We start from the raw sequence: 27905 nt of genomic DNA on the forward strand, positions 1-27905 counted from the left end.
CGTTCTGGCAATGGCAGCGTTCGAGTTTGACGCGATCCGGTTAGGCTGCTGATGCTGTGCACAAATGAACAATCCATGTGTCTGTTCGTTAAGGCACCAGAAGAAGATGCATTCGAATAGGAAAGTTTGGAAGTGATGGTCGAGTGTTGTGGTGAAGTGATTGGAAGATCGGGTTTTTTGTTGTCGAGAGATCGAGGCGCGATAGGGGAGATTGAGAATAAAACTGGTACGTGCTCTTCTATCCGAATGCTATTCTTGGCTCTTTGGGTTCCTTCCTTCTGCTCTCTAATCCAAGCGTGTGCTTGGGGAAGTGATCTTGAACTCCCCTCTTTTCTCGTAAAAGCAGCAACTCATTATCAGCAAACCTCTTCTAAACCACAACACTGTCGCGGGGTTGAGTTGGTTGAGGGCAAAGGAGGAAAGGGTTCAAGTGGCTGGCATTATCGGTCTGTTCTCCACCCTTCACCTTCAACACTCCAAACAACACAACACCATCAGCCGCGTACCCACGATCGCTGGTCGATTTGAAAATGTTCAATTCACGATTTGATTTCATTACCGAGACTCTTCGTCGCTTCTCCGCTCGTCCGTTAAACGTTCGGGCTTGGGGTATCAAGGGAGATGGTTCCATCGTTTATCCCTGGCGCTGGCCAGTAAATGCTTTCCACCTTTCAGCAGCTGTTTCGTGCGGCAAGAGAGAAGCGAGGCGAGACGAAGCGAAGCTAAACAGCATCCCAGCATCTTCCCCAACAACGGACGACGATGTGAATCGGGTATTAATCAGTGAAGAATTGAGAGCACTCTTTAGCGCGCTGGCTGGCTGGCTGGTTGGCCTGTTGGTGGACGAGACACCGTGCACTAACCACGTCGCGTTGTTGCCCGATGTTCGCTCATCATCGTTGTTCATTTATTATGATTGTAATTACTTATTTACAATATTTCCTACAACCGATTACAAGCGGGCATGAGCATGAGCCGCCGAGGAGCGGCCCAACAACAGTATAACCTGGTCCCCCTGACCATTCAGCTTGGGCCATTCGGTTTCTGCTGAGTCGTGAACATCCTTGAGAAGTGGCTCGTTCTGTTGTCGCCGTTGCTGCTGTTGCACTTCCTTCCTTGATTGCATTGCCGTGGCCGTGGTGGAAAGGGTTGTAATCTATTCCTTCTGTCATTCTAGACGCGTGCATTCTATGCAACGGAGCTACGGAGAGAGAAAGAGAGGACAGACGCCGAGAAGGGTCGATAAGAAAATGGGATTTTTAATAGCGCCGCACGTCGCATGGTGGCACTCCAGGAACCGGAATCGCTGTCGTCGAGTGCGAGTGCTGGTTGCCGGCGTAGTCATCGCCTACAGATCGCTTCGTCGTGTTTGGTAGGCGAGACCGATCGTGGCCGTTGTGTGTTTTATGCTGCCACTGGACATGGCGATGATGATGATGATGATGATGGGTTGCAATTGCGTTGCAACTGTCGTTGCCGTGGTGCTACGATTGCCACACGCAGTAACCGATTAATAGAATATCGAGAACACATGGTGCTTTGGTTTGATGGCGATGGCGATGGCGAGTTTTAAATTGATCTTCAAAGCGTGCGCATCGGTTCATTGCTCGAACGATGGGGTTCGCTTGCCAAATTGGTTGTAAATCAAGTCGAGGAAGGGAAGGGATGCTGCAACAAAGCGATTTGTAAACAATGTGTTGTAAGATGAGCATTGAGTTATGGGACTTCCTAATTGTTCTGAGGCGACAAAATAGAGGAAACTATAACAATTCTGAATCAATTTTCTGGCGACCTTAATTGTTGTACAGACGCGCCTAATACATCAACAGTGGTAATGGAATCACCGTCGAAACGGTGAATCTAAATCTGACTCTAGTAAAAACCCCAAAGTGGATCTAAATGGGGAGTAGCCTCATAAATCTTGCTCATAGATTAGCGTCGAGCGGGGACTGGGTGTCTGCTGGGTTTTGATGCACTTTTGAACGCTGACCACCGTGCACCCCGGTACGCAATTAACTAATTCCTTGTCTTCCACCTTCATTTGATCTATTTTCAGCAGCTCGTAGTACGATCGTCTTGTTTGGTGATAAGGACTAACGGACGAGCCGAAATCTCAACCGTCCTCCGGTGATCACCGAAGTCAACGAACCACGTCGATAGTTGTGCTTGGTTTTGGGCGTTAGAACGATGGTTTAAACGGCACCTCAGCACCCCTCACCCACATCGTTGGCTGCAATCGTGCAATATCGTATCTTTAAAACCGTAGGGAGTTGGAGTTGAAAATAAATAATTCAAAAACCAACCGACCCACCTGTGCCAAGCGCTTCTAGAATCGTCTCGCATTTTAATTCTTCCGGTTTGTAGGCGCGCCCGTGCGCCATGTTATCACTCTCCACGTTTACAGTCACAGCAGGTTCTAGTGCTGGCCATTCTTCGTGCGGTTAGTGAAAGATGTTGGTCACTTATAAATTATCCATTAATAGAGGTGTAATGAAGCAATAACAGGGCCTCTCGCTCGCAACACGACAGTGAGCACCACGTGTTTGTGTTTGTCGGTTGTTTTGTGTAAGTGTGCGCTTGTGTCTGTGTACGTGTGTCGAGCAAGGGTCAAGCAAGAGCTAGAAGGAGGGCCTAGAATCAGTTTTACTTTCCGACAAACCGTGCTTCCCGGTTGTTGTGTCCGCGATCCGAAGCGGCCAAGAAGTAGCGAGCAGAGAACCTCCAAGATCCAAGATCCAAGATCGCCACGGAGCACCTCGCTAGCGGTGGTAAATTAGAAAATATTGCTTCGTGTTAGCGGTGCCGTCCTCCTCCTCCTCCACGTCCTTGATCGGTCAGGTCTTAAGAGGTTGGTGCTTGGCTGTTGCTGCTGCTGCTGCTGCGGCTACTTCTGGTGGCGACCAGCCTCCCCGGCGAGGAGAAGAAGGAGTGGTAGAGTTGTAGCAGGGCGTGTTGTATCGGGCTGGAAGGGATTAGTTTTCCTCTCAGCAACCGCGGCCCGATGCTGGTCACGATGGCGATGGCCGGACAGACATCATCACCGAACACTTCCACCGGCCTCCAGTCGCCAGTCCCAGTGCACAGGTAAGTCGATCGAATGATCGTTGAATGTTAATGTTTATCGATCGAAGCTTCAGTCGGCCAGGCCAGGACCAGGTCGGCCGTTCGTCGCCGATACTTAGTCCCGATAGTTTATGCGATTTTAGAAGGTGCTGATGATGCCCGCTTGAGAAGGGTGTCAGGGGAATTGCGGGGGAGACGATCAGATAAAACTGTCCCTTGGTAGCGATGCGATCTCGCTCCGTCCGTTAGTCGGCTGCGATGCGATTCTTATCGCAGAAGATGTAGCGCAGCACGTTTACGTGGCAAGGCCAGGGCAGTTATGGCCGCGGCAGCAAGTGTGAAAGTTGGCAAAAAGGCTTTGTGCTCCCTGTGTCGAATGGAGACGAAGCGAAAAGCGAGCGCCTACTAGCAAACCATGGGTGGAACGTAGTTTAACATACCGAAACGGCGATAGCGGAATCGGCTCTAATGTTTGCCGCCATCTTGCTGACCGGTCGGGGTCGGTATTCGTCAACTTCTTACGCCAACCAATAACAGGTCTAGTCGGGGACGAGGGGTCAGCAGCATTCGCGCTGGAGTAGGAGAACAGAGAATCGTGTTTCTAATTGCCTCCGTAGTGCCCGCTAATTGATTAGATTTCTGTGACAAACTGCTGACGGACTGGTAACAACGAGCCTCTAATCAGTAGTGTTGTGTGTATCGAGGTCCGAAATCGATTTCTTTCCCCCCCGGGGGCATCTAAGTAGCTTTTAATTATACGAACACGTTGGCTACTCACTCGGTGTGCACGGTGGAACACCAAGAAAAGAGTCAACGTACCGGAGCCAAACTTAGAAAAAATATTAGAAGAGGACAGAAGTCTGAAGTGAGGAAACCGGGGTTGGGCGAAAAAGTGTGTCATTTGACCGTATCCGTCCACATAACAAACACTTCAGATTCAGGTTTTCCTTTGTTTTGTTTGTCTAACCAGCTTCCAGCCTGGTTAAAGTAGTCACCAGGGGTCAGACTTTCGCTCTCCTCTGTGGACTAACGACTGCTGCTACTGCTGCTGCTTAAACAGAGGCCCAGGGTACCGATTAGTTTTTGTCAAATAGTCCGTGGAAGGTTTGGAAGGAGCGTAGGCACTAATGCATCGCCGATTAAAGCTAATGGTTGATAATTCGAATATAATGATACACCCACCTTCACTGATGGTGGTGGCCACTGGTCTTTCCATCAACTCCTTTCCCGGGACGCAAGAACGAACTCACGATGGAGGAAGTCTGCTGCACATGATCGAGAGCTCCCCTCGAGGTTTGGTGCATTGTCGCCAGACGCGTTCGATAATTAATCAAGATCCACGCCAACATCGACGGCTGTATGACGTGTTTCGTTCATCCCCAGCTCAACGGTGTCCTGTCACTGTTCTCGTGTCCAGACTGACTGGCTGATTGGAAGCCTTCGATTGCGCTCCGTAAGGCCTTCGAGGGCAGCTTATTGTGCCATCAAGCGGGTGGCTACTGCAGCTTCCGTACCCCGTTCCTTCGTTGTTTGATTTGATGAGCCTCCCGTCTTAACCGACCAATACCGGTGGCCGTACGGACGCGTCTAACCGCAGCTTCTATTTCTGGATGATGCTCCCAGGGAGGGAGGCCTACCGCATCGTTACGGGGATCATCATGCGGAGGCGTACGGATGCTGTGCTTTGTCGCCAGCCATGTTCAATCATGCAGCAGGAAGATGGCGCGACGCGCGTCGTGCCTGTCATAAAGCGGGCCTCATCGCACGCGTTTGTTGACCTTTCTCCATCGTTCCGTTTACTCGGGCGGCCGGCTTAAGCTGATGGGGGCCTCCACCTACGACCGCTGGCACCGGTGTGTACTCTTCGTTTTTCTCTTTCTTATTTGCATCCCAACGCAAACGTGGTGCATCATCTCACCTGGAGGAAGACTCGTGAGGGTGTTATGTGACCGTCGCTCGCTCGCGCCATCGGTGCCAGCAGCCGTATGATCCACAAGACACGCTGCCACTGGTAGGCGAAGAGAGTGTAGCGTATAGGGTTGCTGTCTTCCCGGGCTACCCTGTCCGATCTTGATAGCTCACAGGAAGATCTCCGATCTTCGTGATGCAACCGGTACAGAAGCGTCTCATCTCGCGACGCGTCGCACCCGCCTGCTAGAACCAGCTCACAGCCAGACAGCTTCTGACGCGATGGTGCTGCTGGAACGTAGTTGCAACTAGTAGGCGTTGGATGCGAACGTTTTCTCCTCGCTATCGGGCCGGGGAACCTTTGGCCTCGGCGATATCGGTTTGGTCGGAAGCGAAAAGCACCATCGCTAGCACACATACACGGTGTGTGTGCTCTTGTGTGCGCTGTGGGGGGCATCGATAGCCAGATGGGGTATGTTGGCCGTGAAATACGAGATCACTATACCGCGGTTGCCGGTTGGAGTTGTTGGACGTCCGTGTCGATTAGATTCGATTGAGACGGACGATATCTTCCGGGTTCTCATAGTAGCAGCTTCTTGCGGTCTCTTGGCTCGGATTCGTGTCTTCGTTAGTGCAGTAGCGTTACAGGACTCTTTAGCTTGGAGAAATATTGTTGCTAATGGAGGCAACGAGCATAGTTCGATATGTTGTCGATATTTGAAGCTAAAAGCTGATCGATATATACTCTAATGTAGTCGCTCACAACAGTTTGCCAACACTGCCAGAGCAAGATTGAAGATGTGTTGCTGCTTCACACCTCAATCGTTACTTTCCATCTTTTTCGACGAGAGGGAATTACCCCTCCGAGATGACGCAGCGATTTTTCGGACACTTCATTTGTCTTACGGGAGGCACCTTCCCCCCAGGAGCAGACATTGAGACAGCAACATTCACAGAAACATAGCTCCGCTAAGCTATCGGCCTGTCTGCATCTCCGCCCGATGAAAGCATCCCTGCGATGTGATGCGATCAAAGCCAGAGCTAGCAAACGCTTCCATTTTAGCACCATCCACCGGGCTGGGTGGCTGGCAACAACTAATCGCACCCAGCCCAATCGAAGCTGTTGTGAGTGGTTTAATTAGTTCGTTTTTCCAACCCATTTCACCAACCGCCGACCATTCTTTTCCCTGGGCTTGAAGCGCCAGCCAGGCATCAATCTGTGTGTCCATCTGCCGCCGCTGGCAGACCTACCCTCGACGTCATCTCGGTGGTTTTGATGGGCCTTTGTGTGCCCTGGAACATCCACCACTTTCCGCCACTGTCTGCTGGGCCAGTGGAGCCTCTCACAGAGAGCAGAGGGCGGTGGCCATGCGCTGCGCGCCTTGATTGCTGTCCGCCGATAGGGAAATGGGCATTTTCCATTCGTTTCTCGTTTTTTCGGTGCAATCGTGCTGGACGCTGGTCTTTCTCGTTTTTCGTTTGTTTCATTCCCTCCCATGGGGTGGCCATTAATATTTTCCCCGCTCCAGGGGAGGTCGAACCATCTCGCTTCTCTCTAGCGATAGCGAGCGATAAGCGGAAGAAGCTACAACAGCAGCAGCAGCAGCTGTGGTGGTGGAGAAATGTAAATTGTACCGGTGAGCGAGAAATAGTTTTCCCTTTTTTTGATGGTTTTAGCTTAATTATGTGGTGCGCCTATCGCCTCGAGTTTGCTACCAGACAACGGATGGCAAATGATGGACGGTTTGTTGTCGAATCGGCTATGAACTGGTTTGATTGAGCTTTTATCAGATGCGGAACTTTTCATTAGTTGCGATCTACTATTTTCTATTCAGCTCTTATCGCGGTTGCATAATAACGTCATCGGAAGTTTGAACAATTTTAATTGTTTTTATTACCTTTCGCAGTTTGAAAGATAAGATGGATGAAGTTCCATGATGTCAGTCTTATCGGGTTTCTATTCCTGCAACTGCATCGCCGCCAGGCACGTGCGACCCTTTTAATGATATCTAGCTGCAATGCAGAGCGCGGACGAGCATGTTCAGCCAATTCCAATCATTCCATTCGATATCGTTCGCTCGTATCGCAATGCAATACGGGCATACCGATCAGTCATCGCGCGTATGCTCCCCGGGCGCTGGGACATAATTAAAAGCTACTCGCTCGCTGGTTCACTCGCAATGAGCTTTAATTATGAGGCCCCCGGGGGAACGGAGGCACTGGAATCCCCCTTTCGCTTATCTGCTTGGCAGAACGTACGGCAAGATATTTCCATTTGTTCTTATCACCACCAACACCGCTGCCAGCCGCATCGCAACATTGTGCATCGGCTTGTGGTTGTACGTGCGGATCGCCACGAAGTCTTTCGCGCGTTGACTCAACTGGGCACTCGGTGACCACACTCGAGGCAAGGCAGATCGGGCCAATGTGCACCGATTAATCATAAAACCCGTCGTTGCTGTTGCAAAAGGGCTCGATCGTGCTGATTATGCTGATCGGTGCTGGGTCGTGTCGCCAGAACACAGGTGCCTGGGACCGGACGCGCTCGCTCGTGGACTCCTCGTCCGTCCAGCACAACGACTCCGTCGGCATGTCAATGAGCCTGTATTACGTTGCTTCGACCTTCGCAGTCACGGGCTAGCCGATGATGATGATGACGATGAGTGTTAGGCCTTTGGTCCGTGCTTGGTTTGCTGTTTTGTAGCTGCGGAACGCCAAGGAACTCGATATCAAATGGCACGGATGCGCGCATAATGTGCACCATCAGCATGCAGTCGATCTTCGGTCTTGGCACATGCTAATCTACCGTTCTTTTCCGCGTAATTTCTTCGCTTTGTTTGTTTTGGCTGATTCTCGATTCGTCGGACACTGCAATAGACACGTCGCTCCTGACATCGCTGATGAAGTGGACAAGAACGCACGAACAAATAGAAGCGAAATGTCGTCTCTTCTCTCGCCCTAAGCACTGGCCTAGTTCTCATCCGGTGGCCCCTCCGGTTAAACTGAGAGGCTTCTTGGAACGAAAGTCCGCTTCGAGAGAACAGTTGAGGGGCTTTGCTTGATGAGGTATTTCATTACATCGGCAATACGGAGCCGGTTCGTAAGGGATCACTTGGCAGGCCAGGCGACCTGTCCACACCGGCTCATTCACGGCAGTTAACCCCGATATAACGCACTCGAGCGTAGCCAGACTAATCCGTTTATATTGAAGATCGACGGGGGTCCCTACCTTTCTTGTTGTGCGAGGGCGCCTAAGCCTTAACCTAGACAGACAGAGAGAGAGGGTTCATGTTCAAAAAGTGGAGAAACACCACGGTCCAGGGAGTCCCGGAGGAGTAGCGTTTCGAGTGTCTCCACACTGTGTCCGGTACCTACCGGTGGGTGGAAACCAGTCCTGCCTGTCCAGTCGACTCATGTTGCTTGTTGACCATTGAGGCGGTGATCAGGAATTTTGAATAACTGGTTCAAACGATGTTTGGAACCTACGAAGGCTATCGGTTGGCGACAAGTGGCTGTTCACTGATCGATGATCGTTACAATAGCTCTTTTATCTGGAACATTCCTCTAGACCGCCGCGGTGGGTCCCCGTCTTTTGGCACAAGGACGGATGCAAGGCCGGTCAGTGAAGTGTTTGTTTCGCGTTTGTCTTTATCGCGTTTGTGTGTAAAGAAGGCAGGATGGACGATCCTCGCCCCACAAACAGAACAACCCCCGCAGAGTTGTTATCGTGTACGAACGGGAAACGAAACGCTAGACGAAACAATTCGCACCGTGCGCAGTGCAGTTTGTTGACGCAAGTGCTCTGCAGAACACACGACGACAAAACAACACGGGGCCACGTTTTATGGAAAGTGTTTGCAAAACCTGGTACGCTGAGAACGCGGCGAGAACTAAGTTCCCTGCCTATGGTATGGAGCGGCGAAATGGTGTCGGCGAACTTTGTGTTGCGTAGACAGTACGGCGCGATGAACGCCACGGTAAACCGCCGGGCGATAATAGGGGTGGGCGTGACGTTGTGCAAAGTTCAAAGACACACTTGCCCTGGCAGGTCCATAAGGTGGGCACCCATCTTGCTATTGCTATCGGTCTGATAAGCAACCCAACGTATCCGTGCACCGAAGGCAAGCGGCAGCGGCACAGGTTTCTTCCGAAGAACGCAAACGGTCTGATAAGATATACCTGTCGAGTTGGAACATAACTTCTCATCTGGAGCGAAGGAGCGAGAGCGAAGTGTTTTTTTTTTTCGAGGGAATGTCTCGTATCTTGGCTGCTCATAACTGGGACAGTTTTTTTTTTATTGAGATGGCGCGGCCACATGGTTCGTCTATGACGTGGAGCTGCGTGCTTTGACAATCTGGAATGAAGATTTTGGAACCGAACACGGAACAGAAAGGAAAGAGCTTTGTTTCTGCCGCAAAGAAAAATGGTTTGATAGTCGACTGTTGAGTAGTATCTTGATTTAAAGATCGTAAATATAGGTCAGTACTGATCGGTTTCTCAAGATCATGTTGACGTAGGATTTCGAATAAGTATGTCGTGGGTTTGTGTTCTTCGAATTGTTTGATAAGTGGACCTTTGATAGAGAAAACTAGATGCATAAAAAGAGCCTTAAACCGGAATAGTTTAGATCACGAATTTTGAAATGCACGAATTCCGGTTCGGATTGAGTCATTCACTACAACCACCATTCCAACGTACCCAACTCATGGTTGTCGGATTGACCCGCTCCAGCCGGCACTCCATTGCCAGGCTCAACTCCACTCTAGGCCGTTTGTTTTGGCCGTCACAACTAGACGGTGCGTGTAACAAGCGTGCGACAAATCGCCGCAATAGAGCCAAGCAGCGCCACTAATCCGACGACTGATTGTTCCGTCATTTCAACCCGTTCCCTCCACTCCACTCGTTGGTGCTCATTGTACCAACAGAGAAGCAGGTGCATCAAACCACCACCACCACGTCCAATCGAGAGTCTAGTGCCCATTGGTTTCGGCTGATCAACGAGTCCAATCCAGAGGGAGCTTTCTGCAAGTTCGCATGCAGCTCCGCATTCGCGGAAAGTGGCGCGTTGTGGTGTGGTTCAATGAAGTAATGGCGCGATCTCATGTCTCACGTCGGCTTTGATTTCACGCCCGTCGTTCCGTCGTGGATTGTACCGTTGTACTTCGACTCTGCGGCGCATACATAGCGTGTGTCACCATGGCAACGTGATACTCAATGCGCATTCTTGATGAGCGTATGGCTCAACTCAACTCCATGACGATCGTGTTTTCATATGCACCAACGCGCTACTTTCAGTTGTTCTGTTTCTCGATTATAAGGAATGAGGGGACCTCGGGGACTCAAGATTTCTTTTTAATGATTTCAACAGCAAGGGAAATAAAAACAAAACCATTTTTCCTCACTCGCTTCGATTCTGTACCGAGCGAGAGTGTCAGCGTCACAAACCGGGAAGATCCACGATCCGTTGGTCCACAGATCGGTCATTAAATATAGATACCACGGAGCGCGGGCCAGGGTGCACCGTCGGAGGGGTGAAAACTGGAATGATGTCCCACAGTTCTTCCAGCTTATTAATAGCCACGGTCAGGTTGTGACAAACCAGGAGTGCAACGCAGAGGGAGAGAGTTTATGTTTTATAGCTGTTATCGCCTATCAGATACCTATCCTGAACGAGACCGCTGATCAGCTTGGCAGCTTGGCGACTTGAAACGAGATCGCGTTTCCGGCGGAGTCCAGTGGCCACCGTTGGTGGCGCTTACCTTAGTGTGTTTATAACATTCGGCACGATCTTCCTCCTGGGAAATGGGCCGGTCGAGACTGGCAACAGACAGCAGAGGTGCGCACTCTGTCACCTCTTCCTCCACTTCTCTCCCGGTGTGCTGGTGTTATGACATCGAACCGGTAGAGGAAATGGCTTGTTTGACAAATGACGCCACTAGTGTGTCTGTGTCCACATCTGTGCACTGGGTGCATAATCGGCAGTTCGGAGCCGGAGTGCAATTGTGGTGCAGTGAAAGTGCCCTCAGCGATAGCACCAGCAGCAAGTGGCTGGCTCGTTGCGTCGACCAACCAACCAACCGACCGACAGTCGTGATCAAATATTTACCGGAAGAAGCCAACGAATGGAGGCGATCTCTTGGTTGGTTGACAAATTAGTTGAATAATATGCAAATATGCGTATGCTCGCTCGCTGGTCGGATGGAAGGCCGGATGGCGGCTGTGAAGGTGCGTTGCGTGCGGGATACTGAGGCTGCTGCTGGTGGTGGTGACTATCATTAAAAGATCGTTACTACATTCCCATCGCTCGCGCCTTCGTCGCGCGATCGTCTCCTTTCGTCTTCGGATCACATCGGGATGAGTTCATTGTACCCGCTGGTGGGCTCTGGCAGGCCGTGGCTGGCTTCAATCCCAGCGCTTACGTTGGACGTAAGGCTTCGCTTCGCCTCTGTCTGTTGTTACCTCCGTGTGCTTCCGGCGCCTGAACGCTTCGCGTGGACGTAATTGGTTGACCTTCAACTTGTAATCCAATGTATCGGGCACGCGGTTTCGCTAGGCTGAGTTGAGCTGAGTCGCCGACAAGACCTACGTCGACGACGACAACGACGACGAACGTCTTTTCTTCCTGCGCTCGAGTTGCCAGTGTTGAAGGTGCCGCTCCGTGGCACGTCCGTTGTTGTGAACGAAGAGTTTTTTTTCTGTAAAAAAGGTATAAAGCATGGAAATCTGTGAAACAGACACACGCAAAACGGAAGAAGAGACCAAAAAGGGTAAAGGAAAGGGGAGAGGAAAAAAACGCAAATAGCGGGGCTCGTTAAAGACGTCTACATTAACGGCGGAACGAACGCGGTGCATGGTGATTGCTCGTCTTATCACAAACCGTTGTTAGCACGCAGTCCCGGTATCCCGCATGATGAGACACTTTTACGATGCTGCCAGAAGACCCGGGGACCGCGTGACTATCATGCGGACTTTTGTTGCTTCTTCTTGTGGGCCGCCGATCGGTGTAATCGTGGCTCTCGTCAGTCATTATACGGTTTCCTGGCAGTCATCGTTGCGACGCACCGTTGCGCTAGTGAATCGTTAAAAGATGGCAAAATGATGGCTGTAAATCAGAGATTTATTGGCTTAATTGCAATTGGCGGCCATGTGCTGCGCCCCGCAGAGAGAGAGAGATTAAAAGAAGAGATCTTTAGAAGTTCAACTCCACAGTTGATCCCGTTGATGGCTATGATAAACGTTGCTTGCTTTTACGTTTGATCGTTCGCAAGAAAACATTTATTTTCATTTTCCATTTTTAATGTTTACTGCTTGATAGTGCAAACAGTTTGCAGAACGGCTTAGAATGAGAGAAACGGTGGATCTTTGGCCAACCGCTGCACAGCACATTCAGATCTTCGACAGCGTCTGGGCGTTATTGACGGTCGGATGGATTGATGCGCAGCCGATCGATCAGACACATAATTGACAATGACGTGCGTTCGTTGGCCGCTGAGCTGAAGCCATACCCCGGGAGGGGGTGGTTTGGGGAGGTTGCAAAACACGTGAACACGTTGGCATATGCAACGACCACGCACCCAAACAGCCCAAAAGGAGCAAATGCAGCGACGGCCAAGATGCTTATCGTTTGACGTGTGAATAACGAAAAGAGGCTTAAAGGCTTCGCGCAAAGCAAACGGCACCACCCCAGCCCCTCCTTTTGCTTCCCACACGCATTTGCGGAAGATGTGTGGGGCATACGTTGCATGCCTATGCTTGACAGAGAGAGAAAGAGAGAGTGAGGTGCGTTTCGACATGCTGATGGCATGTCGATGATGAGGGCGCACGGCCGCTGCCCTTTGCATGTTGATTCTCTCCTTGAACTTAACATCCAACTCTTATTGGTTTGGAGGCGATGGTGCAGCCCCGAATATTTTTGTTACTGTGGGGCGGAGGACCATCAAAAATAATGTGCTTTGAATGCATAACCAGCTACCACCAGCATCAGCCAATGGTGAGTGAAGGCTTCGCGTGTGTTGCGTGAACAAGAGTCCGCTGTCTGGGGCTGGAACACGGGGCTTTTGACATAAAGTGGAGTACATACAAATTCGGGGCATTTCGGAGGAGCTTTTCCCCGGGGGGCTGAAGAGATGCAATTATCATACCAAACGCGGGAAGGAGACGAGCGCATGTCAAGCTGATGCCTTGGAGCGCTGTTGTTTGGGGGGAATTGAATCACACGAACACAGCGAGCGCCGGTGTGATGATGGTGTGGGACTAACCCTCCTTCATCTGACATCTGTCGTCCTTATCGTGCTGGCTCTAGGTATCAAACAACGCATCTCGCCGTCGCTGCAATCATAACGGATACAACAATGTGCAGCACGTCGAGTCATAACAATTATGCCCACCAATTTGCGTCACGGTCTTTAACGTACGAGAGTGAGGGAGAGAGATCCGGAGCGCATTAAATGCTACCTTGTGTCATGTTATTTGATGCAAATAATAGCTCTTCGCCACACTCGTTCGCAGCAATTGATTTGAAGGGATTTTGGGTTTTTTGTTGGAGTTCCAGTCCATTGTCTTTGTGGTCCAGACTTTCCCGGGTGTGTATGCCTTGGCAGACACTTGAAAGAATGGTCCACTTTCCAGGCCACTCTGTATGCTTTTTGGTCCACTCATTGCGATGATGCCCCTAGGGCTAGATGAATCTGGAAAGGGGCATCCGAAATGAGTTATGCCGTCGTCGTGTTGTGCGCCTTAATCCCGCGTTCACCTTGGCATCGTCCAGTGTCTTCGCGATCAAGTTTCCGGCTTTTATCTTTCGAGGACCCATTTAATTTTCTTTCTTCTACAAAAATGAAGCTCATAAAATTTATCCTTGCCCCGCTTGTGGTTCCCTGGCAGGGCTGCCAAAATGGCCGGGAACAAATCATAATAATTATTGCTTCCCGAATCGCGCACACAGCACACAGCAAGCGATTCGCGTTTTGTTCTCTACAAAGGAGGCTGCGTTTAATGCACAAAAGGGGTCCTTGAGCGTCCCCGGGTTGAGCATTGTTTCTTCCCACTTTTTCTGTGTTTTTTTTTAACTCCTCCAAAAACACTGTGGCTTCCCCCCAAAAAAAAGGGGCAGCATCTTTCCTGCTCCTCTACATCGACGACTCGCGTCATGAAGGTCTCGTCGAGGAACCCGGATACGAGAGTGAGTGAGAGGTGATACCCACGAGACACAAGGTCGACCGGGACGCGGGTTCAAGGTAAGTGGAGAGAACCACCATCGCGAACACAGCACGTTATGCTGCTGCTGGTGCTCCCGAGGCGTCCTGTGCGTAGAGCATGCGAAGAGCATGTTTTCGTCGTTTCGCTGTCGATCTCCTTCTTCTTGTAGGTTTGCTCGCTAGCTACCGGCCACGGGCTTGAACCGTGGTCCAGATCCAGATTGTGCCCAGATGATAGCGAGCATGAGTGGCAGCGAGCCGTGCGTAGCATATGCTGGCTGCCACGCCTGACTGGATGCTATACGAGAGAGTGAGCGATACGTTTCGGAGCTGGATTTGAGTTGGCATTTAGGCAACAACAAAAAAAAAATCCAAAAAAGAGCAAACTCCACTGCCTGTTATCCTAATACTCTCCATTTCGGGCTCGATATTCGCCAAAAACAAGAACAAAAACGCATCCCAACCCAGCACCGACCCGTTAATTCGATACGCCTTTGGTGCGAATGGTGTGCAGAACTCGGTTCCCGATTCCTTCCAGATGCCACTCTTCCTGGATCTTGTGCTGATGGATTTAATTATCATTCCCGTTCTGCTGCTGCTGCTGCTGCTGCTGCTGCTGCTGCTTCTGCTTCGGATGTTGGCTAATGTTTCTTCCGAAAATGCATCGCAGATTGCGTGACAGATCTCCTGCTGCGAAACGACCACATGACACCTCCCGCTGTTTGGTGGCTCGTGGATCGGCCTATAAATATGATCGCGAATGCTGCTTTGTGCTGCTGCTGCATCGACGGCACGCCAGTTTCGATTAATAAGATGCAGAAGAAGGTGGCCGTTATCGAATTCGAGGTTCAGGTTCAACTCGTTCGAACCGATTAGCTCTTTGTCTTCGTTACGATGAAGGTTAGATAATAATTATTATATTTTATTAATATCTTATGCTGGCTTTTGGTTTTCGAATTGCTTGCAGCAGGATACCAACGAGAAGACGCCGCGAAGATTTTACATGGGAAAAAGACGAAGGGGGGAAAAATATGGCGCACCCGATGGCACGATTATCATAAACCATCCCGTCAGCCACCAACAATCCTCGACGCCCAAAAAAAAGCAATTATGCGAATGGCATGAGATGGCCGTTTTTTCCATTCCGCGATACGGTACGCGGGTTAATGAAGATATCTCGAATCGAATTCGCACGCACCACGGTACCTCTCGTTCTGCTGTCCATCGATCGATTCATGCTGCCTTCGGCAAACAGCGCGCAAGACGTTCGCATGGTCAGCGAGGGTTGTTTGATGGAATCGGCATTAAACCGCGTTCCCCCCGAAAAAAAAAACGCTGATCCTTGCGGGTGCGCACATAAACACAATTCATTTGCATTGCATTGACTTCGTGGACCGCTGGAATCATCAACACTTCACGGCGCTGCCGCCGGTCGGTCAGTTTGCACAATCGAGAGCACAGCTCGCGGTGCAACTGCGCGCCCTCTCTGTTGATCAATGCGCTGCTTAAGTCCTCGAGCATTGCTGCCCAAAATGCTGCTGCCTCTGCTGCCTTTTGTTGTCGTAAATCGCACAAGCAGCGCAGTGGTCGCGATGATAAATAACGATGACTGGAGAGTTTCTTCCGTGGGAGGACTTGGCGTTGGCGGCGATGTCTTCTGCGAGTGGATTTGGGCGCGCGATCGATCGCTTCCCTTCCCTCGTTTTTTTTTTATTTGTTGGTTATTGTTCTGGACAATTTTTCGGTGTTCGTTTGGCGTGCCGAGGCGCAGTTTCTGTTGCATCGCGCGAACGTATGGAAGTCCCAGGTTCGCGGCAGTCCCTTTACCCAGCGTCTTGGAGCATTACCCCTGTTATTATTGGTGTGACAAGCGAGCGTTCGCGAGTTTGTTTCCCTCTTCTTTAATCCGCCATCGTTGGCCAAACTCTGTGTACTGTTTGGTGTGTTGTGTTGGCTAGAGGGCCGGTAGTCGAGGGAAGCAGAACGAGCGAGAATTATGTAGCGCTCTCCCCTATGTTACGGGGCCCGAGGTCAACACGTTCGCAGCCACCGTTGCTCGCTCGCACGCTCTCGTGTTCATTAATTAATTCTCGAGCCTCCCGGGGGCATGATTTGGTGATTTTCAGACGGAGCGCTTTTTTTGCACTCCTGGCCCCTTGGTTGACTTCTGAGCAGGAAGGTGCGAACGAAGCCTGGACGCGCGTTCCGCATTGCAACCCGTTTTCGGGGGGTCTGTAACCGTAGTGGCGGCTACCACGGAAGCCAGTCCGAGGTTACGCGGTACCATAAATCTATAAACTGCTCCGCACCAACCGCTCGGTCCGCTCCGCTTCCCGGAAGCTGGGCTCTCGGTTGGATGAGATCACACGGCACCAATCAAGCATGACTCCCCCTCCGACCTCCTTCGCCTTTCCTCGTTGGTGATTGGGACGTCAACCTTTTTAATCGATCGCCGATCGGTTGCGAGAGGTGTTTGACGTTTCGGTGTTTGACTGTCGATCACCGTGGCGTGCGGATCGTTTTGAAAGTGGAACGGGAATGCAGAGGGAACAAAAACACTACGAAAAGGGGTGATGCTGGGGTGATTTATGCCACGCAATGGCAACGACACTTGGTAACGAATGAGGACGTACAGCATTTGCGGGAACTGCTCCCGGAATCCGTTTGTATGATTCACTTGACGATAAGTCGTGGGATTGTACGCCTGTGATAAGTGTCTTGGAAGTGTCGCTAGAATGTTTATCGGTCGTGTGCATCCTCCGTGGGTTTTGCGCGGAATTCGAGGTCGCCTGAGGTTTCCGCCACCCGGAGCGACGTGAGATTCTTGTTGTTTCGCTTAAGGGCGCTTAATCACTAGCAGATAACAGCAGAAGCGAAGCATCATCGCTATTTGCTGAAGCGTGCACATGATCCCTTTCACTCAGCATCTCGTTCTGTTTCGCTTGGATGACGTGTGCGGATGATAGTCGCCCATTCTAGTAATCACTCTGGTGTTTCTACTCCACACAACAAAACGGTCATGATCCCACAGATGTTGTTGTGGTCAATCGAAGGAACCATTAAATGGGGTGATCATTCCTTATCCCCGGGGGTCTTATCAACCACCACCGACGACCAGACGTTCCAAATTGCGCACCAAACACTCGTTTTAATTGTTTGTACGAAAGATAGAGATAGGGAGAGAGAGAGAGAGAGCACCCGGTGGCTCAGCATAAATCAAAGCGCCCGTCCGTGACATGACACGCATGATGTTGCTGCGGTCGATCACCTGATGGGCCATCGACCTTGAACGATTAATTTTTGGCACACGGTCACCGGTGCCCCCAAAAAACCCACAAAGCGAAACGCGGCAGCCGTGGCGTCGTCGCCGCTGGGGAACGTGATACACCGCTCGGTCGCGCTTCCGTTTCGTGGAGCAAATTTTGGTCATTCGCGTTTTTTTTTGTTCCTATTTCCGGCTTTTGGGGTTTTCGTTTTCTTACTACGTTATGCATTTGCTTTGCTCCGGTTTTTGGGAGGTTTCATTTTTCGCTTATTTTCTTATCTATTATTGGGTTTTGTTATTTCTCGGTGCGTACGTGCGTCAGATGCGTTTGCCAATTCCACTCGCGGTGGATCCTCATTTATTGGCTTTTTTGTTTCGGCCTCTGTTCTCTGGCGGGTATCGTGTGGATTGCAAGGTTTCGCTGGGGCCTTTTTCGTTTGTTTTTGGTCGAGTTTGTAATTTCATTTCGGTTGACGCATGTGCTCCGCAGGTTTGATACCATTTCGGGCATAGCAGGACGATAATTGATGCCATTAACTGTTTCACTTTCTTTTCCATTGCGGCGAGTGTTTCGTGGTTTTACTTTCAACCTCGTTAGGGCAAGTGTTTGGAGGATAGAAAATGGAAATGCTGTTGAAAGCTGAGTTCATTTTTCATGTGCGTCGAGACACACAACATTACGTGAGATCCCCTTCTCTTCATGTGTGAAGAAAAGAAATCTTTTCAAATCCAAAAGTCTCCTTCAGCAGTCCGGCAGAATGTCTTTATTAGCCTCCACTTCGACGGAGTGCTCGAAAGCCCGAAGCTATCACGTCATTAAAGGAGATTCCAGGGCAACCGAAACGTCATAAATCTTGTCTGGGCCGTAATCCCACTCCTTTTTTCATCAAAATAGTATCGATTCATCATGCCCACCCTACTATCATCGTCCCGTCTCCTGTTGCGCCAATTCATGCTGACCAAACCCATACGGCTACGTTCGTGCGGTTTTTAGGTTTGCAATTTGCATAATTAGGGCAATGGGACGTGCGATCTGCTGCGCGTTCTGACAGCTTCGACCGACTGCATCCTAGCTCCGCTCTTGCTTTGATATCCCGGTTTTTTTTTGTTTGATTTTTCGGTCCAGATTGACCAATCAATCAACTCGGTTTTCGGGGACGGAGAAGAAGAATAGGACGCGGCACCAGTTGGTCCAACGGTTTAATGGATTTATCATCCGCCCAAGACCGAATCAATATTCTTCGGTGTCTAGATTGAAATAAATTGCGCCCGTGGTTGGCGAAAATGGTTTTTGATTTGCTGCCGATTGGACCGGAGATTGATCAGACGAGTAGATGATGAACGGCGATGGCCGAGCTCGAGGCACGTCGAAGCATCGTGCTTCGTGGTGTACTACAAAATGCTCCCTTTAACTCGAACCCTACCGCATGCCAATCAATCGACCGAGAGAAGATCACCTCGGAGCTGCCATAACACGATGGCGATGGCGGTAGTGGCGGCAAGAACGCTTTGTTGTTCGCGATTGCGAGACATCCATAGTCTGAGCGATCTGAGCCGATGTCGAGGAGTTATAAATCGCACCGCATGGGGCAGCAACTCTTGATATGCTTGCTATTAAACCTTTCGAACGGACACACAACTTGCTACAGCTTCTTATCGGTGAATTGGAGAAGATGTACCTAAGGGTTCTTTACTGAACAAGAAGGCGACCACAGCGCGCCCTTTAACCACCTTTCGCTTATCAACTACGCGATCGATATGCTTTGGCCTCGATTGCGTAACGGAAAGCTAGGGGGAAAAAACTGGCAATTCATCACTTCCCACCCCAAAGATTGTGCTTATCGATCGCGACGTGTGTCATTGTGGTGCGTGTCGAGTTGCGTCACCGTTGATGTCGATTAGAACTCGAGCAACATACCGTGCGGCGGAGAGATAAGATTCATTTGGCCGCGTAGGTAAACGTTAGGGTCGCCAAAAAAGGGTCGAGCAGTTGCTTTAGCGTCCGTTTGTACTCGCTGTGTGCTTATCGCTTGCGCGGTGATGCTGATGATGCTGATGATGATGATGATGATGATGGTGATGGCGACAGCTTGGCTAACACGGATCAGTGGTGGTCGCGGATTTGCGCTGGGCCAGCGATTGGTAACGTGGCAAGGTCGCGGCCCCATCACAAAACGACCACAACAACAACAGCCACAGGAAGTGTTAATCGTCGACTAAGCCCTCCTCAAACCCCGCGGGACCCAGCGAAGCTTTAGGCCGATTATGGAATCTTATCACCAACCGGTCCGATGAAATGATTTGACGGAAAAAATGGCTCTCACTGACAATGGCGCATGGTTTCGCAACGGATTATGGTGTGTCTCATCGAACCGGGTTACGGGGAGTAAGGGGTTTTTAGAATGCTCGCATAACTTTGATTGGTTTTGAAGAATATCACATCATTCTATTGGATAACCTGTGCTTCAATCTTAAGAACTTGACACTGTTCCCTGAGGACGGACTAGCTTTGTCGGCGGTCATAAATTCCCCAAACTGAAGCGAGTGACATCCGTCGTCTCGTCACATCCAGTGAGACCACTTGAGGGGACTTCCAGACAAGCGATGGTGGTGTATCACCATCACACGTGCCCTCTCGCACCTCGCAGTCACTTGTGCGGCTTCACGGTCACCTCCAGCAAAGGAAACAGCACATGTCCAACATGGCGGCAATCTTGCTGTGCCGCACACAGCTTAGCTGCTTACTTACTACTTGTTAACGGTCTCTCGTAACGAGCCGGCGGTTTGGTGATAACGTGTAAGGTTATGTGACTTAACTCAACTCAAGCAAGTAAAGCGAACAGCATAAGTGTCGTTTACTTTCTCGCCTGTTTCGCCCCCTCGCACGGTGTTCTTTTGTGGAAAACAAAAGTATTGCTTTTTATTTCTTTGCGAAAACACACCCCGAAAGTCCGGAGCGGACCGGAAGCCAGGTAGGGTTTGGGGCCTTTTGCCAGCTTCTTGCTCCTTGACCGGTGTTCATTTCAGAAGCAGACGACTGCGACACGTTGCTAATATGCTTTCGCAGTCGGCCTTAACGGTCTGTGTCCGTGCTTTCTATTGATTTTTCGGGGCTCCACTGTGACCACTTCAGACGCTCATCCACTTTCCGTGGGTCCGGGAGTCGCGTTCCGTGCGACATCCGAGAGGTGGCTTTGTCGTGGGCTTCGTTGTTGTCGGCTACGTAGGCAATTACTCATGTGTCGCAGTCCCAGAAGCAGTCCAAGGGTTAGGTGGTACGCTGCATCGAGCATAAACGGTTGCGACGTTGACAGCGTGTCCTCGAGCGGTTATATGCCAGAGAAGCCAGAAGACGTGGCGTGGTCTGTCGGTCTGTGTTTGTGCTAGTATGCTGGAGGCGAGTTCATCGTCTTTGCGCGAAAGCTGGGTTCGTGTGTTTGCTTGAATATGCACTTCCCCGTGATTGATGTGTGTATATTGCAACTGCAGGCAGCCTCCAAGCCATAGAGACGCCCGTCGTGGCCTCGCTGCAGCGGTAACCGGCAGCAGCATTAGCAGTTGTCAGAGCATAATGCTCTGCCATCTTGGCCCGTTTACTTTGTGATGCCCGTCCACGCGCGCACACTCCCTTTGGATTGTGTCGCCCAAGCTGCTGCTGCTGCTGCTGCTGCATCGAATTGTATGCCCGGCGGATGGTGAAGGCACATCGAGGGCCCAGGAGGAGACACCAGTGGGTTGATGTCCCCTGGTTCATACCGGGCGGATTACCGGTTTATTGTTTGAAAACCGTGAGCGCAATGGGCGGAAGGAATGGGATTTATGTTTGTGGTCCTCGGCAATGAAGTCCACAATGAAGCTCTGCATTCGAGAAGGGGCGGGATCGAGCATCGAGACCCCCACATGTTAATGTGGCCGAAACAATCGAAACAAGAGACAGGGGGAAGAGGAGGTTTCCCAAACGCCACGCAGAGAGTGAACGCAGAGTTCGCGAAACCGCGAACTGCATCCAGTGTGCTCCAGCATAACATAAGGAATAACTTTTCCATCCACCCATTCGTGCGGCACACACGATGGAACCGTGCGACGTGGCCGTGTCCGCGACCGAGCATAAATATGGTTAAAAATGGCGGCCCTAGCGAATCCATCTTCTACGCCGAGTTTAGCTAACTGATTGACGTGAAATATGGGAAAACCCAACGGGAAATAACCCAATGGTGGGCACTGCGTACCAAACCCCATCATCATCATCATCATCATCATCATCATGATCATCTTTTCCGAGGAGGATTGGGAGCCACCTTTCGGAGGCCAATTGTTGGTGGCAGCCAAGTCGCCGCGCGGTCACTCTCAGTTGCAATGTGCGGTGGGATGCTGGTTGTCCAAGGTCCGTCACTTCCTTCGTTCGGATGGTAGATAGCGATTGCAAGAACCACGAGTTGGCCATGTGTTTTCGGACGCATCGGGGGATAGGCGAACCAATCGGTTGTCGGTCAATGCTGTTTCCTAGTTCGCTTGAAGCGCACTCAGTGATCGTAATGAAGGGTTCAAGATGGATTTGTGCTTAGGTTCGTTAGTATATCCCCTGGATCTGCGCCAAGAAAGCGGGAATGGGAACAGTGGCCAACGTATGCACGTGTGCTGGATTGACTTCCTTGTTCGAGAGAGATTCTGTTCCACTGTACGACATGTGTACTCGATGTCGATGGTATTTTGTTACTTTATTCTTCACAGTTTGTATGTTTCTGACTTTGTTACGAGTCTTTAAACTCAATTTGTTCCATTAAAACGTTGTAAAGAAGCTCTAATCCTTTAAAAATTTGCAAGAATATGCATATGATTTCAAGTTACTAAAGGTTCGATGAAAGAATCCATCATAAAAGGCATAAATGGCAAACAAAACCTCCATCACACGTTTCGCGTCAAGGGCAAGGGGTCTTGAATTAACAGAAATCGATCGAAACACGCGCACACAATGACCCTTGTTATGTTTGGAGTCATTTTGGCCCGAACGAATGCCAGCCTGTCATCGGTCCATCTGTATCACGATACGTAGATGCACGATAGTCTGTTGTTGGCAATATTTGGCTTTTCGATTTTGGGGAATTTGGCGATTCGATTTGCGAGTTTTCGGTTTTACGATTTGCCGAAGCGCGTGGTTGCCCCACGATGGCTATCTGGGTGCCTCGATCGCCTTCGATCGGTTGGATCCTTTTTCGGGGGCTTTTTGCGCAAACAACAAGCGGCTGCGGCGGCGTCGTCGTCACCGTCGTCGATGCGGCGAGCGCGATAATTTGCGGACGAAAACAAAAGACCTCTTTTAAGGTAGGCGACGAACCCCCCGTCACGAGCAAAAGTAGACGACAACAACAAACAGACCAAAAAACCACACGAATCCTTGGGAAAAAAGTGGTCTTGGACTTCCTTGGCCACCCAAACACACACTCCTAACCTCCAAAAAGTGGCGCGAGCGCAAGCGTTAAGTAATGCACACGATCGCCGGTACCGGGACCGGTTGTAGGTTTGATGGCGCTTGACGTTGGGTCTGCGACAGTGTTGTGCACCAGTAACCCGTCCCCGTTGGCCTCTGGTGTACTTTGTTGCTTACTTCCCCCTCTTTCTACCCCTGTGTCACGTGTGGATGTATCCTAATTTGCATAAAAAGCGTCAACCTCTCGCGTCGCGTCGTGTTACGTAAGGAAGGGTGCCAAAAATCAGGAGGAACGGAGGAACAGAGGCACCCCACCTAGTGACCCACACTCGAACTCAGCGTTCACCAGTTTGACGTGTTGGTTGTTGCCAGGTTTTTTTTTTGGCAAATCCTGTCATCACCAGACATGCCAGTGCAGACTGTGGCGTGGAGTGGATTAGCGTTAACTTTGAACTCCACGAACTCCGTGCGCTGTGGTGCGGTAACCTTGAGCATAAACGTTGGTGGAATGGTTGGCGGATTTGTTTGAACAAGCGGAGATTTCGCGAACAAGACAAACCGCACAACGGGCACAGACACACACGATCGTGTTTTCGGAAAAGGTGGTTATTAGGTGATGGTTGCAACGTTGGTTGCTTGATCTTTGGCTCCGATCTGCATCGAAGTTACGTCAGAATGAACTCATAGCATAAGATTACGGAGAGACGGAGAGAAAGAGAAAGAGAGAGCGAGGGTCTGGCCAGCAGTCGTTATCCAGGACATGACAGGAGCTTCCTTTCCCGATGGCCGAAACGTTGTGCCGTTCGATTTTGTCCGCAACGTAATGGCGCCGTAGGCGTCGTCGTCGTTGTCGCCAGTCCTTCGCTGTAGCTCCTTAATTTGGTAACACTCTTGTCACCAGACGCTCGCAAACATTGTCTGTCTGCGCGCCGCCAGAACAACAACCCGGATCACCAAATCCAGGACACGATCGACGGAACGGATTGGAAAAGAAAGGAATCGTCGTCGTCGATGGTGTCCCTGGGTGTCTCAAGGTTCGCTTCCTTTGCTCACGTAATTAATCGCTTTTTGTGCCTCGTCACGCGCACACACGCGTGCATGTGGACACACCAGGTAGTACCGATCCTCGGTCTGGAGCCCTTCGAGTTCCCTAACAACTCCTCGAATGGAGCATCAACAGCTTTGCGGATTCTCTCGCGCCAATAAATTAACTCCGAAGTATCAATTTTGGAACCTTTTCCGTGCCCAGGTTTGAACGTACCTGGTTAACCCTGCTGCTTGTTTCGCGCCAAAACGAGGCTCAGAAATTCCATGGAAAATCCTACACGAAACGTAGAGCGGAGGTCTCGAAACGGTCCAAATGCGAATTTTATGTTCGCAGCTTCTTCCTCCATTTTAAAAGGCCAGTTTCCTAAGGCAGTTAGACCCGTTTAGTGGATTATAGCTGTTCTATTTGCAGCCCGCTTCGCCGACCATCGCCACCGACGACCGATCGGTTGGATCAGTTTTAATTGGTTTGCTCCGTCGTTTGTGAATCGGACCACTTTTTTCGGAGATCCATATCGATCCGTGCGAGGTACGATGGGCGATAATCGATCGATCGCTCTGGTTGGCACAAAATCGCTTGGCGCATTTAAATATTTGGATGCGGTCGAGCGGTTCCGTCTGGAGAGGTTTTTGGTTGGTTTTTTTCCCTCAACAAACGTAAGGTCAATCAAAAGATAAACGCTCTATTATCCGCTACTCAAAATGGAACGCTTTTGATCGATTATGGTAAATATGGCAAACCGTATGGGCGTTTTGGTATAATTTATCGTCAAATCGTTAAGATCGTTCAAAGTCAAAACACTCCCCTGCCGCTCTGCCAGCTGCCAGTTTTCCGTCCGTGCAGTCGGACGACGACAGACAGATGTGCAGCACTCATCAACACCGATGCAAATTGGTTCGCTTTATGTCATGGTTTATGCTCTGCTTGGTCAATCTTTCACCTGCCGTGAACGAGTGAGAGACAGCGGGAGGCTAATGAAGTCGTTCCGATATTAGACGGCAACTGGCGATAAATCATAAGCCAAATTAGCAGCATAGCCGATGTGCAAAAGAACATAAAACAGAATCAACATGATTGCTCAATCGTCGCCGCCGCCGATGACCAGTGCGTGACGATTTGACGGGTGAAACGGCCAACCATTAACCATCTGCATCGTAAAGAACTTAAAGCCCGCAGCGAATCAGTTCTTACCGATGACGTCTTTAACCTGGGGAGGGGATCTCTTTAAAAACATTTTCCAGGCGCTGTAAGAACAAGTGAAGTAAACACTGTCCGGTAGACGACATCTTTGAAAAGAGCCTCAACACTTGTGGGGCAGTTCAATAAATCAACGCGACGCGTACGTGTCACCTCACGACGGAGTTCTTCTACCGGAGGATCCTCAAGCGTCTAACATGAAGAGACCGTAAAACAGTGAGCAAAGAACCTGGCGTAACAACTCAATCGCTGGAACGTGCTGCTCTAGATGGTTGGTTGGTTGGATGGAGAGATAAAAGTAACGAAAGGTTTTGGTCGGTTTTAGTGCTTCACCACCACCTTCGGTCGGTTCGGAGTGGCTTATCTTTCCCGCCGCAACCACGAACCGGTAACCACCATCGTCGCACAGCCACCTGCCCTAGGCCCGTTTTATGATCACTTACAGAGCGAACGGAGCGTGGATCTCGGCAGCGAAAGAAATATGGCACTCGGCTCGGCGGTCGTACCTTCCTTCGCTTGCTCGCGATGCGATGAACCGGTGTCGACATCGTGTCGACCGACCGGCAGATAACAAAGTGAGTCCCCGCACTAATTGAGCGTTGACCGAGTGTACCGAGCGAGAATCTTGCGAGGTGGATTGTGCGATGGAAAGGTAGGAGAACAAATAGAACCGAACCGAGATAGACGTGTAAAGAGGCGCGCGGTTACGTCTGGGAGGGTTAGTGGATTGGTAAACTATTTGTACGAGCGAAGGCTCGTGATAGATTAGAACCGAATGCGAAGGTTTACGTCGTGGTTTATTGCCAGAGACAGGGAGAAGTATGATAAGACGGCAATGAGAAGGTGCAGCGAGATCTAGGCCCCAGGAAAGCAAAGCATGGAGGTTCGATGTTGTGTCTTAACGTCTTAATCCTTATCTATCCCTTCTGTTCTTCGGGGTTCTGTACCTAGGATAGAAGTTACTTGTCAGTCAGGTGCTCCTCATTACCGAAACTTCAGTACACTTTCGGGGAATTCACAACTTTATGAGGTACAATACTTACAGACCAACGTCCGAATGTGCGAGTGAGTTGTTCTAAACCTATCTCCGTACCTAAAAAGAGAGTGGGCAAATATTTCAATATTTATCCAACGATCACCAGCCCAGACGGTGCATCGGCGTACAGCTTCTCCAATTTCCCTGGGAACGTAAACACCAAGTGCGTCCGAAATAGATACGGATCGACGGATGGTCTATTGACTCTGATGTTGAAGTGCGTGCTGTACAATGTGAAGAGAGAGAGAGAGAGAGGTAGGTTAGTGACCTTCGAGCGCTATTCCTATCGATATCCTCAGAAGAACGGGTTTTTTGTTGGTTTTCGATCAACAATATTCTCGTCTTCGTCGATGTTTGATCATCGGCTGCGTATCGATCAGGGAAAAAGGTGGTCGGACTATCGTACACTAGCCTGCCTGAGTGGACCTATCTCAACACTCTGCATTTGCATTCGTCGTGAAGGGAAGTCGAAGGGCCCGTTTGATTGTGTAATGTGAGCCGTGTGGACGTGCTGAAGATGACTGATTAATTAATTATTATTTTTCCATCCTTTTTCTCTTCCTCTCTAGCAGGAGTTTCAGAATGAAGCTGTTGTGCTTGTTGGTGATGGTTGTTGCCGTTGTTTCTACCGTCAGCGCCGGGACACCAGATGTGCGGGACGATCGAAGATTCATATCATACAAAGGTAGGTAACTGATGTTAGTGCTTGCAGCGCATATGTTGATGATACTTGTACGTGCATGTGCTTTGAAGTCCAGCAACATCGTTTCACTTGCTACCTTCATCATGCTAATGATGCTTTTTGTGATGTTGGCGATGTTTTATGCTCGGTATTATGTTTTAAAACAGTAGAAGCAGCTTCCATTCTCTCGCTCTCGAATGCATTCAGAAGAAGGGCTTTAGAATTCGGTTCTACTCTCGTTGAGTGCTGGTTTTAGTCGAATTTTTTCCTCGTACTACTTTGCTTAGAGTGTCCTAGTTAGATGGAGCTGCAGCAACAAGCAAAAGAAAGGCTCATACAGAACCTCCTCAATCTTCCACCTGCTACCATATTGGACGTATAAGTAGCGCACCTTCGCAATAGTGAATACGAGGCCCGCAAGCCCAACAATTATGTCACCGACCGGTGATGCCCTCAAAAGATGACAGTTTTGCATCGCTCCAAGCGATGCGGACGCGAGCTGTCACACAATGGGGATGAGAGAGGGATGGAGAAAAATTAATATTTGCTCACGTAATCGCGAGGTGTGTGTGATACACATTCGCCTGAGAGGAGGGCCAGAGGCCAAAATGCGTCCAAACGTGTTGCGGCCTTTCGATCGGGCCAACACATTACTGTGAGCGAATCGCACGAGCGCGCGCGCCAAGAGTTCAAATTCGCCAAACTAGGACGCCCAAACGGGGTGTGTGTTGAAAGCCAAGGTAACCATAACGTTACGAACACTCTCCGGGGGCCACCGACAGTCATTTATCATTCATCGACTTTTGGGCGTACAGCCGAAAATGTTGCGGCTGGGTTGTGTCTTGGGCACAGGATTAGGACATGCCGTTATTGCTCTAGCGTGTTCTTTGATTCGTGTACAATTCTTTCACTTTCGTTTCCCGCAAATGGTGTTTCGCTTTTCGCTTTCGATTGAATGCTGTAGACGCACACGCATAAAGCAATTCAATCAAAAACTCAAGGTTTTTGCGAACATTAATATGGTCGGCTGCAGCTCCTACGGTGGATAGAGTCTATGCTTTACAATGCCATAAACTTCCTG

General features: G+C 50.1%; 1 protein-coding gene across 4 annotated transcripts in view; it reads left to right on the top strand.

Annotated features, from left to right (window-relative positions):
* The window catches only part of LOC126573237 (semaphorin-5A), a 106595-nt gene that overhangs the window by 4242 nt on the left and 74448 nt on the right, over positions 1–27905 (top strand). For 2 of the 4 annotated variants that reach the window (XM_050233203.1, XM_050233206.1), the window contains exons 2-3: positions 2060–3084; positions 26712–26827. In XM_050233203.1, the coding sequence (XP_050089160.1) occupies positions 3002–3084; positions 26712–26827 (199 nt within the window). In that variant the 5' untranslated portion in view covers positions 2060–3001. Of the gene's footprint in view, positions 1–2056; positions 3085–26711; positions 26828–27905 lie in introns of all 4 variants that reach the window. The other 2 variants (XM_050233204.1, XM_050233205.1) reach the window with 2 other exon arrangements.

This window comes from Anopheles aquasalis, chromosome 2 (genome assembly GCF_943734665.1).
Source record: "Anopheles aquasalis chromosome 2, idAnoAquaMG_Q_19, whole genome shotgun sequence".
Lineage (NCBI taxonomy): Eukaryota > Metazoa > Arthropoda > Insecta > Diptera > Culicidae > Anopheles > Anopheles aquasalis.